This window comes from Salvelinus namaycush, chromosome 19, assembly GCF_016432855.1.
Source record: "Salvelinus namaycush isolate Seneca chromosome 19, SaNama_1.0, whole genome shotgun sequence".
In the NCBI taxonomy this organism is placed as follows: Eukaryota; Metazoa; Chordata; class Actinopteri; order Salmoniformes; family Salmonidae; genus Salvelinus; species Salvelinus namaycush.
In genome coordinates this window covers 26,483,872-26,500,941 of record NC_052325.1, presented here as the reverse complement: position 1 = coordinate 26,500,941, position 17,070 = coordinate 26,483,872, and the positions used below count along the sequence as shown (strand labels likewise).

Sequence of the window (17,070 nt, the reverse complement as noted above, 5' to 3'; positions counted from 1 at the left end):
ATCGACATAACTTGAAAGACCGTTCAGCAAGGAAGAAGCCACTGCTCCAAAACCGCCATAAAAAAAGCCAGACTACGTTTTGCAACTGCACATGGGGACAAAGATCATACTTTTTGGAGAAATGTCCTCTGGTCTGATGAAACAAAAATAGAACTGTTTGGCCATAATGACCATCGTTATGTTTGGAGGAAAAAGGGAGATGCTTGCAAGCCGAAGAACACCATCCCAACCGTGAAGCACGGGGGTGGCAGCATCATGTTGTGGGGGAGCTTTGCTGCAGGAGGGACTCGTGCACTTTACAAAATAGATGGCATTATGAGGCAGGAAAATTATGTGGATATATTGAAGCAACATCTCAAGACCTCAGTCAGGAAGTTAAAGCTTGGTCGCAAATGGGTCTTCCAAATGAACAATGCATACTTCCAAAGTTGTGGCAAAATGGCTTAAGGACAACAAAGTCAAGGTATTGGAGTGGCCATCACAAAGTCCTGACATCAATCCTATAGGAAATTAGTGGGAAGAACTTAAGGGTGTGTGAGCAAGGAAACCTTCAAACCTGACTCAGTTACACCAGCTCTGTCAGGAGAAACGGGCCAAAATTCACCCAACTTATTGTGGGAAGCTTGTGGATGGCTACCCGAAACGTTTGACCCAAGTTAAACAATTTAAAGGCAATGCTACCAAATACTAATTGAGTGTATGTAAACTTCTGAACCCATGGGAATGGGATGAAATAAATGAAATCTGAAATAAATCATTCTCTCCACTATTATTCTGACATTTCACATTCTTAAAATAAAGTGGTGATCCTAACTGACCTAAGACAGGGAATCTTTACTGGGATAAAATGTCAGGAATTGTGAAAAACAGTTTAAATGTATTTGGCTAAGGTGTATGTAAACTTCCGACTTCAACTATTTATCCGTATCGCAGTAGACTACACCACTGCATAATCTTTGGATGCTGACAGCAGTCACACAATTGGAAGATATAGCTTGGACTGTAGCCTACAAAAGCCTATTCGTTCTCTTTTCCCGCAAATGATCATAGTAGTCTCTGACTTGTGGTCAGACACGCAAACATCCTTTCTGAATTTAAAAGTAATCCTCTCAGTACTCATCTAGGTTTTCAAAAGTATCTGGAATCTGATTACAATATTTTTTGCTGGTAACAGATTACAGTTCCTGTTTTTTTGTAAACCTTTACATGTAATCCGTTACATGTAATCCGTTACATGTAAGGGTTTACAAATAAACAGTAACTGTTATCCATTACCAGCAAAAATATCCAACCCTGGACTTTGGATAGCCCCTCTCTAGGGATAGTTAGGGACCGTCAATACATTACACAATGTAAAATGGGACAATATTTTCATGTTGCACATCTTTTAGTTGTTTCACTAAACACTTTCAATATTTGGATAAGAATTTCTACAATTTATAGTTGGTTTGATATTTTTAAGTCATTGAAATTTGGCGATTTTGACCTTTTAAAATATTGTCCCATGTAAATTGTGTAATTTACTGCTGGTTCCTAACTAGCCCCATAGGGATATCGAATGTCCAACCAAATTGACCATGGGCATTTCCATCGGCTGCGCTCCTAATTGATTACGTGGGTGCTGCAAGCTGTGGGCAGGAATAAAATACTCACAAAAAAATGACTTTTTTTTTTCATCCTCTCGCAAATCTCACGAGACAGACTTTGACAAAATATATCCTACAGATTAAATAAGGTAAATTATTTAAACTACATATGTAAATTAAGGTTATCTATTTAACTATAGAAGCATGAATCGCAAGAAGAGACATGAACAAGTGGATTCTGATTCCTTTAACATTTTTATTGAAAGTTGTGAAGTGCAACTGTAATTGTGTTATGTATGTTTACAATACCTCATCTGGTTTGAGGAAACATGCACAGACCATGAGCTTACAACTTATACATAGAAAGCAAAAAATCAATTTGTTTTTCTTTATGATATTCAGAGTATGGTGTTTGTTAAGTTAAAGAGTTGATCAGGAAGTACTTCACTGTCAAAAAATGAAATCAATTGAAATAAAACTTCACGAGGGGTGCAATACTTCAAGTGAACAATGGTTTACAGTAACCGTTAATGTTGTAACCCAGGATATGAATAGTGGATACAGTCATCTGTCTGTTAAATAACCTCCACAGCTCGCCATACTCCTGAATTACAGCATTATAAAGAGACTGCACAAATCTTCAGGCCAGCCCATTACTAGCTCCCTCTTCATTTGTACTTCACCTACATAGCATCTGGTCTTCTCTCCTTATATCACTATATTACACAGTACTTACACTAAATATACAGAGATATACATCATGTAGAAAGGCCATCAACTCATCTTTGAAAATGCAGCTTAGCCTAACATCTCAACCCCTTAGCTTCATTACATGAATAGAGAATCCACCAAAATAACAGGGTGCAGGGCTGAGGGGCTCAAACTTAAATACAGGGAAAAACCCTCATTATCATCATCCCTCCTTTAATAAGCAAATGTAGGCTACAACTCCCTTCAACCTCACAGTTAAAATGATGACGTCAATGAAAGTGTTGTGTTCTCCCTCTAGACCTCCTCTCCTCTCGCCCCATGCCAGATGGGGACTATTACACGATGATAAATCCTCAGAGATTATTGAAGTTGTCACAATGAGAGATGCTCTATTCTCTGTCTGTCCCTCTCTGTATCGCACAGAAAAAAAGAGAACAGCTGCATTTATTTACATTATTAGGATTCAGCGAAGCACGGTGACTCCCATCACTATTTCCCTCCATTTTTACCACTGAAGTCGACATCACCTAAAATCCATTGATACAGGCACAGTGATTCTTTGAGTCATGTTCACTTTTACTTCCATGTATTTTTGGACAATGTTCATTCTCCTATAACAGCCTCCTTTTCTCCTCTCCTAGGTAGATTGTCTTTGATAGTGTGTTTTAAAGCGCCTTGAAACGACGACACCACCCGTCGCCGCTCCCAGAGTTAAATATGTGCAAATTCTTGTCTTAACAGCGTAGCCTCCTGCAGTGGAGGCCTGGTTGTTCTGCAGTGTTAGAACAGAATATGTCTGAGGACAGTCAGTCAGACCCTGGTTGGTTGATAGGTTGCGTCATTCACCCCTCTCCCGGGGTAGGCGGTGATGCTATGCGGAGGGTCCAAAGTTGTGTGAGGTTGGCTGCAGTTGGGTTGGGGGTAGGGCTGGTGCCTGGGTCTGGGCCGGTGGCTGTGTGGAGGTGGGAGGGGAGCCCGCCTGGGTCTGGGCCTGGAACTGAGCCATCTGCTCTGGGCTGGCCAGGGTCTTTAGAAGGCTGTTCTCCTGCTCAAGCTGAGAGTTCCTCTCAATCAGCTCCTTGATCTGCTCCTTCAGAACCTCCACTTCCTCCCTCACTGCATACATCAGGTGGCTCTTCACCAGGTCCTAAAGGCACAGAGAGGAACAGAGAACACAGAGTTTAACATGGCAATAATTACACACACAAAAAAATACAAAGGCCCTGTATGGCTCAGTTGGTAGGGAATGTCACTTTATAACACCAGGATTATGGGTTTGATTCCTGGGGCCACCCATACATGAAATGCATAATGTGACCATAATTACAAACTCACATTTTTTTTTTTAGTTTGTGTTTTTTTTTTCAAATGACCTAAAACCTATATCATACTCTTGATATGATGATAAAAATGTAAGCATAGCATTACTACTGCCCTTTCTATGAGAATTACTATGTAATACAACATATTGTGTATTATTGTAGCTAGCTTCTGTGGTCTGTTTTAATATAAGAAGTGAGTCTGATGTTAACACAATCTGTTGAACATGTGGTGAAAATCAAAAGAAAGATTCTGTAGATTATAAAACAAATAGTCCTAGGGTCTAAACCTCCCCTTCCTCTAAGCCAGGACGCAACGTCACCAAACACACAAAATGGCCGGCCCACATATAGGCTTTAGCCAATCGGAGCCCGCGATATTTATACCCAGGCGTCAAAGACTTTGTTTGCCTAGCAACAACGGCATGCCAAGCACGGGATGGCGTGAGAGAGAGAGCGTCCTCAGCAGGCGGGGATCCAGGGACAATAAAACACTAGAACCATGAAGAACTGAAAATAAGTCTGCACGCACGCACGCTCATCTCCCTGTGTCAACGAGTTTATTCAAATAAATGGTAGCTTCAGGTAGAAATCGAAACTGAATGTTTTACAGAACTGAATCCTTGCTAAAGATTACCAAAATTTAAATAAAGTGATTGTGCTACCACGGTAAACTGGATGGTAAAAGTGCATGTCATCTTGATACGACTTTCAATGATGATACCTGGCTAACGTTAATGCCCCCATAGATACACTTTGGCAAACGACGTATTAAACTGACGTCAAGGCACATAACACCATATGCTGCTACATAGTTGCCAGAGCATCAAGGTATTCACGAGCCATCCACTATGTAACAGCGTCAAAAAATTGGTTACAAAGAAACGAGGAAATCAAGAGCGACATGTTTTAACTGCAGTAGTACGCATATTGTAAAGAGAATCAGCAATACGTCTGTATTTTGCGTGACTTCCCAGTTCTGGTCGGTTACTGGTTATGTAATCCATTCATTAAACTGATTGATGCAACGTTTTCTTCTGAACTGATCATTCTCCGCATGTGTTCTTCGAAAAACGTTATATATGCATGTGATTTATGTAGTATAGATAGCAGACAAGAAAGTTGAGTTAATATAATATATCAACTTACCATAGCCTGTTCGATTTTGTTGTCTATGGCCACCACACTGGCTCCTGACGAACTGGAAGAATGAAAAGAAAAAAGTCTTAACACACTGCATCGGTAAGAATGAATGATTAAAAGGTAGGCATACTGTCGATGTTGCAGATCTAATACCAGCCATTTCAATACACAGTGGAATACAGTATAAATATCCTTATACAGGTGACCACTTCCGCTAAAGACCATTCTGGAGCAAAGTGTTCAGGGTGTACTGAAATGACCGTAGACAATATTCCTCCTAAATAATACAAATATGTTATTTCATTGTCATCCATGTAAAAATTAACAATGGGTGATGTGTACATTTAAGGTACAGCATCTCCCGAGGCAACAGTAAGCGAAGCCAACCCGGTAATGCATCAGGACGACAAGTCACATTCTCTCTCTTACTGAACCCAATAAAAAAATGGCAGCATCATTAGGCTATACTTGTATTTCAATGATAAAGTTCTCTATAATAGATTGACTCAGTGTATAAACGAGGGTTTCTTTCAGCATACAGACTATAAACTGCCCACACTAGGCATCCTCCTTGCAGCAAGTCACTGCTATATTTACCTATTGTCGAGCCTGACAGGCGAACTATCCGCGCTCAGCAACGAAGATAAAAACGAAATAGAAAAATTCCTTAGCTGGCAAACACCGAGATCCATCGCCACTGTTGTATAGCACGGAGTATTCATGCTATATCACAGATAAACTAAGCTTTAACCAACGGAAAACTCGACGATTATCGTGTATCACATTCTCTACTTCCGTGGTTCGGAGAGGCGGTATTAGGCACTTTGTGTCCCGTCAGAAAATCATCCTATCCCGGGGAGTCTGTACATCTACCGCTGCACGACAAAGAATCTCCAAGGTCAGTTCATCTCAGCTCCGCAGAAAATCTGCAGCCTGAGATATTTGCATAATTTATCTAAGAAAAACAGGGCTCCGATGCACCCCATTGGTGGAGGGATACTGATATTAGCATAATATATGTAGGAACGCCCCTACCTGCGGCTCAGCCGATACATTATCATAAATTATTCAGAGATGCGCCCTCACCCGCAGAAACTGGGAAAAACCGGATGAGATGAGAAACACAACAGTCCCTCCAAGACACAAAGGGATGTTTACTTGTCAAGAATTAGGCTACCAACAATTGGCTGAATACCATGAATTACTGGCAGCCACAACACGAGAAAGGTGACAATGAACGGATGTATTTTGTGCATTTACAACAACCAAAATGACTGTAAACCCGATGAAAGTGGATATTATAAACAAAAACTAAGAACTCATTTACATATAGTAGAAAATAACATTTCAAGACCTTTGGAGGTGCAAAAACAAAAAAAGACTTCAATGTTAACACACCACCCCCTGGCGGTTACTATGAGAACAAGAGTCCCACACAAGACAAGGATCAAGTCAAATTGTGTCACATGTGCTGAACCCAACAGGTGTAGACTTTACTGTGAAATGGTTACTCATGAGCCCTTTCCCAACAATGCAGAGTTCAAATGTATGAAAAAGATAACACTCCAGTGACAGTCCACACAGGGTTTACTCCAACCAATTAACAAAATACCAATAACAACAAGTAAACAGATTCATTCAGATCTCTTCCAGCACAAGTTGTGTATGTCTGCCTGGTACACAGGATTGCCAGACTGACTACAGATGAGTCAGACACTAACTCAATTCACGTGAGGGAAGCCCTCCATCCATCATGCCTCAAATTACTGAGACAAGCCAGAGACGCATGTGCTACATTTTTTAGTGCTTCAGAAATTAGGAGAAGAGATGTCGTGCGTCAGTCTCCAAACAAAAACAATGTAGCCTCACAAAATACCTGTTGACTGTGAGCAAAACACTAAGAAGTGGGTAAGTGACTTGACTGGCAAGATGGATAGTGGATAACTTTATTAATGTTCTGGAGAAAAAAGTAGAAACTGAACCAGTGTTTTCCAAACATCTCATTGAGCACCCCGAGCCTGTACACTTATTTTCTGTATTCCAGAACTAGCAAAGTTGATCCAAAGTGGTCACCTAATCGTCAATCACATCATTCGATAAATTAGCCATGTACAGTACATCACAGGGTTTTTTTCTGGAACAAAAAGCTTAGGTGGCGGGTGTGGCAGGCTGAATTTTACAGAACATCTCTCCATGGAGCTGAGATGAATTGTTTACGTTTTAAAGCAAATTACCTGCAATTCTACACATTTTGCCATACAGCTGAGAGAAAATGTTGCAATTTTAAAACATTTCATGCAATTCTACAAATGGAGCTGAGAGAACATTTAGCAGTTTTAAATCAAATTTCTGTTTCTCTGCTCACTTCCTCATATTTACAGACTCAGAAACTATGTTATAGGCTAGTGCCTGTGGCTTCTCCCTGACCCCAAGCTATAGCTAGCCTTTAGATATTTTCAGTCTAAAGTAAGAGATGTCCATTAACTCAATTAAGGGGTTGGTTTTAAATAGCACTTGTTCAGATGCGCCAAGCACTTTTTATTGTATGGGGCAAAGAAACACACCTCAGTGTAGCAAGCAACTGGGTGATGTCATGGTAGCCATAATACAACTGGTTGTTTGGATCCTGGATGCTGATTGGACAAGCAGCGTTTCAAGCCGTGGTGTATTGGCCATCACAGGCACCTATGCCTGCTAACAGTTCCATCTGAAAATGATCACTGCGCCTCCATAAGAATATCATGTTAATGTTGCTGTCTGAATCATCTCTTGTATTTATCTCAACTTGCACATTATTTCCCCTTGCTTCCAGCCTAGCTTTTAGTTTGGTACAGCGGAGGTAATATAAGCCTCACTATCTGCCTGTCCGACCTCGGAAACAATGTTTCACTTTTGAATTTAGATCTCTGTAGTACCATACAGAGTGAACGGTGCCAGACAACTTTTTCTGAGCCATTCGAAATTACACATCGTCATTATCATGGGACATATCCAAATAAATGCCAACAGAAAAAAAACTCAAACGGAAATGCAGCTAGTGCATACCGACATCCCAGGTTAAATTTGACCTGACTGAGTTAGCGGAATTTGGCTGGCTAGCTAGCAAGTGACAAGAACGATATCCAGCCTGCATACCATTTTGTTTAGAACGGACGACCAGTCTTTTTGCACATCAACTATGCAAAAATAATCAGCGACTGGGTCGCATCTGTAGCAACCTGACCGAAAGAACTAAGGACCAGATTTTTGTCCATACTATATCTTCTGGTGAAAGAATTAAACATTATTAGCTAATTTACTTATCAAAATACCATTTTAATGAAAATACGCAATTCACTGTTATTTAATATGTTGGTAACAGTTCAATTAAAGCAATAAGACTATCACGTTGGGCTGAATAACGCCAATTACCTGTGATTGTATTGATGATACAGCATTGCCTCGTGCCTTATTGCTTAATTTTACGCCAGAGAAAGCTCATCACACATCAGCCATCATAGGATAATATCTGTTCAGTGCTGCTGATACAGTGGATTCTTAACTACACCAAACTATAGAAATATACACTCAGTGGCCAGTTTATTAGGTACACCACCCCGTTCACGAAAATGGTTTCTACAGACAGTGAGTCACGTGGACGTGGCTTGCTATATAAAGTTGGCCGACAGGCATTGAGGCAATTCAGTTATTGTTCAATTGAACGTTAGAATGGGCAAAACGAGTGACCTAAGCAACTTTGAGCGTTGTATGATTGTTGGTGCCAGGCGGGCCGAATCCAGCATCTCTCAGAAACGGCCGGTCTCCTGGGCTTTTCACACACAACAGTGTCTAGGATTTACAAACAAAAAATATCCCGTCAGCGGCAGTCCTGTGGGCAAAAACAGCTAGTTGATGAGAGGTCGAAGGAGAATGGCAAGAATCGTGCAAGCCACAAACAGGCAAATAACGGCACAGTATAACAGTAGTGTGCAGAACGGCATCTCAGGAAACACAACTCGTCAGTCTTTGTCATTGATGGGCTATTGCGGCAGACGACCACACTGGGTTCAACTCCTATCAGCTAAAAACAAGAAGAAGCTGCTCCAGTGGGCACGTGATCACCAACACTGGACAATTGAGGAGTGGAAAAACATTGCCTGGTCCGACGAATCCCGGTTCTTGTTGCGTCAGGACTTGACGTAAGCAGTATGATTCCATGGCCCCATCCTGCCTGGTGTCAATGGTACAGGCTGGTGGCAGTGGCATGGGGAATGTTTTCCTGGCGCACGTTAGGTCCCTGGATACCAATTGAGCAACATGTCCATGCCCCAAAGAATTCAGGCTGTGTTGGAGGCAAAGGTGGGTTCGACCTGGTACTAGATGGGTGTACCTCAAACTGGCCACTGAGTGCAAGTCAAATAAATATACGTTTTCTTGTTATATAACTTCAGTACTAGGATGTGCAGAATACACATGGACACGCCTTGCTCGTCACAGAAGTTACAGTAAAGGCCTAAAGGTTGTCTTTAAATATGAAATTTGTGGTAATCCATCTACAGTAACTGTCAGTAAAATAGCCTGGAGTTAGTCAAAGAAAAAGCTTCTCTTTGTTTGCTAAAAGTTTTGGCTGAGAAAATGATTGAGTGAACCATACAACTGTAGTGTAGAAATCCTAGTTTCTATATTCATTTGAATGTAATCCAAACTATAAAATGAGAATGATGTGGATGAGCATTATGGCTGGCCTACATATGTGCAGCAGAAAAGGCTTTCAAGGCTTGAGTATTGCCATCTTAACACTACTGGGGGGGAAGAAAAATTAAGTATTTTTTCCAACAATGGTTTACAGACAGACCTTTTCACTTACAATTCCAGTGGGTCAGAAGTTGACTGTCCCTTTAAACAGCTTGAAAAATTCCAGAAAATGATGTCATGGCTTTAGAAGCTTCTGAAAGGCTAATTTACATAATTTGAGTCAAATGGAGGTGTACCTGTGGATGTATTTCAAGGCCTACCTTCAAACTCAGTGCCTCTTTGCTTGACATCATGGGAAAATCAAAAGACATCAGCCAAGACCTCAGAAAAAAATTGTAGACCTCCACAAGTCTGGTTCATCCTTGTGAGCAACTTCCAAACGCCTGAAGGTACCACGTTCATCTGTACAAACAATAGTACACAAGTATAAACACCATGGGACCACGCAGCCGTCACACCGCTCAGGAAGTAAACGCGTTCTGTCTCCTAGAGATTAATGTACTTTGGTGCGAAAAGTGCAAATCAATCCCAGAACAACAGCAAAAGACCTTGTGAAGATGCTGGAAAAAACAGGTACAAAAGTATCTATATCCACAGTAAAATGAGTCCTATATCGACATAACCTGAAAGGCCGCTCAGCAAGGAAGGAGCCACTGCTCCAAAACCCCCATAAAAAAAGCCAAACTACGGTTTGCTACTGCACATGGGGACAAAGATCGTAATTTTTGGGAGAAATGTCCTCAGGTCTGATGAAACAAAAATAGAACTGTTTGGCCATAATGACCATCGTTATGTTTGGAGGAAAAAGCGGGAGTCTTGCAAGCCGAAGAACACCATCCCAACCGTGAAGCACAGGGGTGGCAGCATCATGTTGTGGGGGTGCTTTGCTGCAGGAGGGACTCGTGCACTTCACAAAATAGATGGCATTATGAGGCAGGAAAATTATGTGGATATATTGAAGCAACATCTCAAGACATCAGTCAGGAAGTTAAAGCTTGGTCGCAAATGGGTCTTCCAAATGGACAATGACCCCAAGCATACTTCCAAAGCTGTGGCAAATTGGCTTAAGGAGAACAAAGTCAAGGTATTGGAGTGGCCATAACAAAGCCCTGACCTCAAACCTATAGAACATTTGTGGGCAGAACTGAAAAAGTGTGTGCGAGTACACTGACTCAGTTACACCAGCTCTGTCAGGAGGAATAGGCCAACATTCACCCAACTTATTGTGGGAAGCTTGTGGAAGGCTACCCGAAACGTTTGACACAAGCTGAACAATTTAAAGGCAATGCTACCAAATACTAATTGAGTGTATGTAAACTGACCCACTGGGAATGTGATGAAAGAAATAAAAGCTGAAATAAATCACTCTACTATTATTCTGACATTTCACATTCTTAAAATAAAGTGGTGATCCTAACTGACCCAAAACAGGGAATTTTTACTGGGATTAAATGTCAGGAATTGTGAAAACTGAGTTGACATGTATTTGTCTAAGGTGTATGTAAACTTCAGACTTCAACTGTACCTCAAAAACACACATTACCCCTACATGCAGCCATAACACTTCTCATACATAGATTCCATTCACACCTCAACCCAACCCACCTCTTACATTCCACACACAAGAAATCTGACCTCGCTGTGTATAGGCGGAGCTGGGGTGATTTATTGATGCCCTCTTTTACACACCCTACCTGGGAGGAAAGGAGGGAGAGAGTAAAGGTGGGGTACAGGGAGGGAAAGGTATTGCTGCTATTGAAGAATGGTCAATCCTTCCAGCAGGGTGTAGGGATTAATACCAGAGACACAGAGTTACAGGCACACTAGAGCCAGAGTCTTGCACACAGAGAATAGAATGTAGGGTCGTATGGTTTCATAGGAAAGACAAAGGCTCAAGTGTGTTTGGGCATGCACAGAAGTGGTGCAATATCATCACAGGATATAAAAAGGTCCAATACAGCAATTTTGATCTCAACATCAAATAATTTCAGGGTAACAATTAAGTACATTACTGTGATTTTCTTTTTTACCATACTAATTGAAAACAAAAATAGCTTTTTAGCAAAGATACATTTTTAAGCAATAATGTTAGTAGAAATTTCTGGGAGTGGTCTGGAGGAGAAAAGTGAAAACTAGCTGTTGTTGGCAGAGGGGTTTGGAACGCTCTTTGTTATTTGGTCTATTAACTAATTTACCCTCGCCAAAACTCCATCCCACCATAGTACATTATCATTTTAACAGTATTATTTCAACCCCAGTGTGGAAATATATATAAAGAACACAGGACAATCAAGTTTTTTTACTGCACTAAGATCCAATACTAAATGTACAAAACAGGCTACTACATAGTAAGGCCACCATTTCATCCAGTTATTCACAGATCTATCACATCACATTTTATTTGTCACATGTGCCGAATACAACAGGTGTAGACCTTACAGTGAAATGCTTACTTACAATCCCTTAACCAACAACGCAGTTAAGAAAATACCTAAAACAAATATTTAAAGACAGCAGTAATATAACAATAGTGGGGCTATATACAGTGGGTACTGGTACAGAGTTGATGTGTGGGGGCACCGGTGTCGAGCTAATTGAGGTAATAAACTCAGCAAAAAAAGAAACGTCCCTTTTTCAGGACCCTGTCTTTCAAAGATAATTAGTAAAAATCCAAATAACTTCACAGATCTTCATTGTAAAGGGTTTAAACACAGTTTCCCATGCTTGTTCAATGAACCATAAACAATTAATGAACATGTACCTCTAACGGTTGTTAAGACACTAACAGCATACAGACGGTAGGCAATTAAGGTCACAGTTATGAAAACGTAGGACACTGAAAAGCCTTTCTACTGACTCTGAAAAACACCAAAAGAAAGATGCCCAGGGTCCCTGTTCATCTGCGTGAACGTGCCTTAGGAATGCTGCAAGGAAGCATGAGGAATGCAGATGTGGCCAGGGCAATAAATTGCAATGTCCGTACTGTGAGACGCCAAAGACAGCGCTACAGAGAGGCAGGACGGACAGCTGATAGTCCTCACAGTGGCAGACCACATGTAACAACACCTGCACAGGATCGGTACATCCAAACATCACACCTGCGGGACAGGTACAGGATGGCAACAACAACTGCCCAAGTTACACCAGGAATGTACAATCCCTCCATCAGTGCTCAGACTGTCCGCAATAGGCTGAGAGGCGCTAGATTGAGGGCTTGTAGGCCTGTTGTAAGGCAGGTCCCCACCAGACATCACCAGCAACAATGTCACCTATGGGCACAAACCCACCGTCGCTGGACCAGACAGGACTGGCAAAAACTGCTGTTCACTGTTGAGTCACGGTTTTGTCTCACCAGGGGTGATGGTCGGATTCGCGTTTATCATCAAAGGACTGAGCGTTACACCGAGGCCTGTACTCTGGAGCGGGATCGATTTGGAGGTGGAGGGTCCGTCATGGTCTGGGGCAGTGTGTCAAAGCGTCATCGGACTGAGCCTGTTGTCATTGCAGGCAATATCTATGCTGTGCGTTACAGGGAAGACATCCTCCTCCCTCATGTGGTACCCTTCCTGCAGGCTCATCCTGACATGACCCTCCAGCATGACAATGCCACCAGCCATACTGCTCGTTCTGTGCGTGATTTCCTGCAAGGCAGGAATGTCAGTGTTCTGCCATGGCCAGCAAAGAGCCCAGATTTCAATCCCATTGAGCACGTCTGGGACCTGTTGGATCGGAGGGTGAGGGCTAGGGCCATTCCCCCCAGAAATGTCCAGAAACTTGCAGGTGCCTTGGTGGAAGAGTGGGGTAACATCTCACAGCAAGAACTGGTAAATCTGGTGCAGTCCATGAGGAGGAGATGCACTGCAGTACTTAATGCAGCTGGTGGCCACACCAGATACTGACTGTTACTTTTGATTTTGACCCCCCCTTTGTTCAGGGACACATTATTCCATTTCTGTTAGTCACATGTCTGTGGAACTTGTTCAGTTTATGTCTCAGGTGTTGAATCTTGTTATGTTCATACAAATATTTACACGTTAAGTTTGCTGAAAATAAACACAGTTGATAGTGAGAGGACGTTTCTTTTTTGCTGAGTATATGTACATGTAGGTAGAGCTATTAAAGTGACTATGCCTAGGTAATAACAGAGTAGCAGCAGCATAGGGGGAGGGGGGCAATGCAAATAGTCTGGGTAGCCATTTGACTAGATGTTCAGGAGTCTTATGGCTTGGGGGTAGAAGCTGTTTAGAAGCCTCTTGTCCCTAGACTTGGCGCTCCGATACCGCTTGCCGTGCGGTAGCAGAGAGAACAGTCTATGTCTAGGGTGGCTGGAGTCTGACAATTTTTAGGGCCTTCCTCTGACACTGCCTGGTATAGAGGTCCTGGATGGCAGGAAGCTTGGCCCCGGTGATGTACTGGGCCGTACGCACTAATCTCTGTAGTGCCTTGCGGTCGGAGGCCGAGCAGTTGCCATACCAGGCAGTGATGCAACCCGTCAGGATACTCTCGATGGTGCAGCTGTAAAACCTTTTGAGGATCTGAGGACCCATGCCAAATCTTTTCAGTCTCCTGAGGGGAATAGATTTTGTCGTGCCCTCTTCAGTCATAGGAAAGGCGTCCATCTTTACACACAATTTAACAAAACCTTATCTAGTTCAGCAGAACTTGGCTTGTGGTTAGCCTGAGGTGCCCAGTACTGTACTGAGTCCATCCAACAGTGATCCTAATTACAGCAGCACTGTTCCCACTGAGGCCCTGCAGCTCAGTAAGAGGCTCAATGCGCTGTTCTCTCTTCCTGTCCTCTTTGACTGGAGGTGGCTTTAACCTATTACACAGACCCAAATATATACCTGGGAAGTGCTCAGCCTGACCTCAGTCCACACACACACAGCGACCAAAGCTACTTCGCCCTGAGCTATACTGGGCTCCATTCATAAAGCACTAGGGCCATACTAGGACAGGCTTCCAGGAAGCTGTGCTTAACCAATGTTCTGTTCACTGACCTGTAGGTCCCCAGCCAATGACAAGCAACATATAATGGAGGTCGGCTGTAACTACCTGGTCCCAGCATTTTCCAATCACAGAAGTGCTTTTTTCTACCTGGGGCAGCAGTTAGCCTAGTGGTTAGAGCATTGTGCCGGAAAGGTTGCTGGATCGAATCCCAGAGCAGACGAGGTAAAAATCTGTCATTCTGCCCCTGAACAAGGCAGTTAACTCACTGTTCCCTGGTAGGTCGTCACTGTAAATAAGAATTTGTTCTTAACTGACTTGCCAGATCAGATCCTTAAATAAAGGTAAAAAATACAGTTGAAGTCAGAAGTTTACATACACTTAGGTTGGAGTCATTAAAACTTGTTTTTCGACCACTCCACAAATTTCTTATTAACAAACTATAGTTTTGGCAAGTCGGTTAAGACATCTTCTTTGTGCATGACAAGTAATTTTTCCAACAATTGTTTACAGACAGATTATTTCACTTATAATTCACTATATCACAATTCCAGTGGGTCAGACGTTTACATACACTAAGTTGGCTGTGCCTTTAAACAGCTTGGAAAATTCCAGAAAATTATGGCATGGCTTTAGAAGCTTCTGATAGGCTAATTGACATAATTTCAGTCAATTGGAGGTGTACCAGTGGATGTATTTCAAGGCCTACCTTCAAACTCAGTGCCTCTTTGCTTGACATCATGGGAAAATCAAAAGTAAACAGCCAAGACCTCAGAAAAAATATTGTAGACCTCCACAAGTCTCATCCTTGGGAGCAATTTCCAAACGCCTGAAGGTACCACTTTCATCTCTACAAACAATAGTACGCAAGTATAAACACCATGGGACCACGCAGCCGTCATACCGCTCAGGAAGGAGACTCGTTCGATCTCCTCGTACTTTGGTGTGTGAAAAGTGCAAATCAATCCCAGAACAGCAGCAAAGGACCTTGTGAAGTTGCTGGAGGAAACGGGTACAAAAATATCTATATCCACAGTAAAACGAGTCCTATATCAACATAGCCTGAAAGGCCGCCCAGCAAGGAAGAAGCCACTACTCCAAAACCGCCATAAAAAAAGCCAGACTACGGTTTGCAACTGCACATGGGGACAAAGATCATACTTTTTGGAGAAATGTCCTCAGGTCTGATGAAACAAAAAATAGAACTGTTTGGCCATAATGACCATCGTTATGTTTGGAGGAAAAAGCGAGAGGCTTGCAAGCCGATGAACACCATCCCAACTGTGAAGCACGGGGGTGGCAGCATCATGCTGTGGGGGTGCTTTGCTGCAGGAGGGACTGGTGCACTTCAAAATAGATGGCATCATGAGGCAGGAAAATTATGTGGATATATTGAAGCAACATCTCAAGACATCAGTCAGGAAGTTAAAGTTTGGTCGCAAATGGGTCTTCCAAATGGACAATGACCCCAAGCATACTTTGAAGTTGTGGCAAAATGGCTTAAGGACAACAAAGTGAAGGTATTGGAGTGGCCATCACAAAGCCCTGACCTCAATCCCATAGAAAATTTGTGGGCAGAACTGAAAAAGTGTGTGCGAGCTAGGAGGCCTACAAACCTGACTCAGTTACACCAGCTCTGTCAGGAGGAATGGGCCAAAATTCACCCAACTTATTGTGGGAAGCTTGTGGAAGGCTCCCCAAAACATTTGACCCAAGTTAAACAATTTAAAGGCAATGCTACCAAATACTAATTGAGTGTATGTAAACTTCTGACCCACTGGGAATGTGAAATAAATAAAAGCTGAAATAAATCATTCTCTCCACTATTATTCTGACATTTCACATTCTTAAAATAAAGTGGTGATCCTAATTGACATTAGACAGGGAATGTTTACTGGGATTAAATGTCAGGAATTGTGAAAAACTGAGTTTAAATGTATTTGTCTAAGGTGTATGTAAACTTCCGACTTCAACTGTGTATAAAATAAACCCTACCCTTAACTCCAAGAATATATATAATAGAAAAATTACAAACAGTTAATGTCTCAGACATGGCTTACTTACTAACTTCGTTAATGTACTCGCACACCAATTCTGACAATATTGCTTCTCTTGTCCATTCAATGTGATGGTGGCATGGTAGATGATGTTAAACACATATCTAAGATAAGCTAACCTACATTTTGACGATGTACTTTGTGCCATATTGCTGTATCATACATGGTTAGGTAGAAGACCTACTGAAGACACAGTAAGGATCTGATCTGGCCCCAATCCAATACACTCACCTACATCATGCATGCAACAACTACATACTGACCAATACCATGCAACCAGCAGGCAACAACTAAGCAACCATCAAACTGTCAACTGACAAAGTGACAACATCAGTCCCCTAAACCATGCAACTACTAAAACAACTGAACATGCACACAACTATCAACACACAAAAGCATACACAATATCTGCCCTGCTTAAGTTCATTTTGTTCTGTAAAAAACAAGACAAACAATTAACCCTTACCCTACATAATATCTTTACTATGTACCATACAGTTTTTCCATAACATTATCATAGTCCATTTTTTTTTTTAAATACTGACACGCGCACATTCCAATTCTACAACTGTA

At 41.9% G+C, this 17,070-nt stretch overlaps 1 protein-coding gene across 2 annotated transcripts in view; it reads right to left on the bottom strand.

Annotated features, from left to right (window-relative positions):
• Positions 1–1,822: 1,822 nt before the first annotated feature.
• LOC120064262 (TSC22 domain family protein 1-like) overlaps positions 1,823–17,070 on the bottom strand; it is an 88,313-nt gene continuing 73,065 nt past the window's right edge. Inside the window, exons 1-3 of one of the 2 annotated variants that reach the window (XM_039014700.1) lie at positions 5,357–5,716; positions 4,766–4,817; positions 1,823–3,444 (exon numbers count right to left, since the gene is read on the bottom strand). In XM_039014700.1, the coding sequence (XP_038870628.1) occupies positions 3,169–3,444; positions 4,766–4,817; positions 5,357–5,481 (453 nt within the window). In that variant the 5' untranslated portion in view covers positions 5,482–5,716 and the 3' untranslated portion in view covers positions 1,823–3,168. Of the gene's footprint in view, positions 3,445–4,765; positions 4,818–5,356; positions 5,717–17,070 lie in introns of those variants that run through there. The other variant, XM_039014698.1, reaches the window with a different exon arrangement.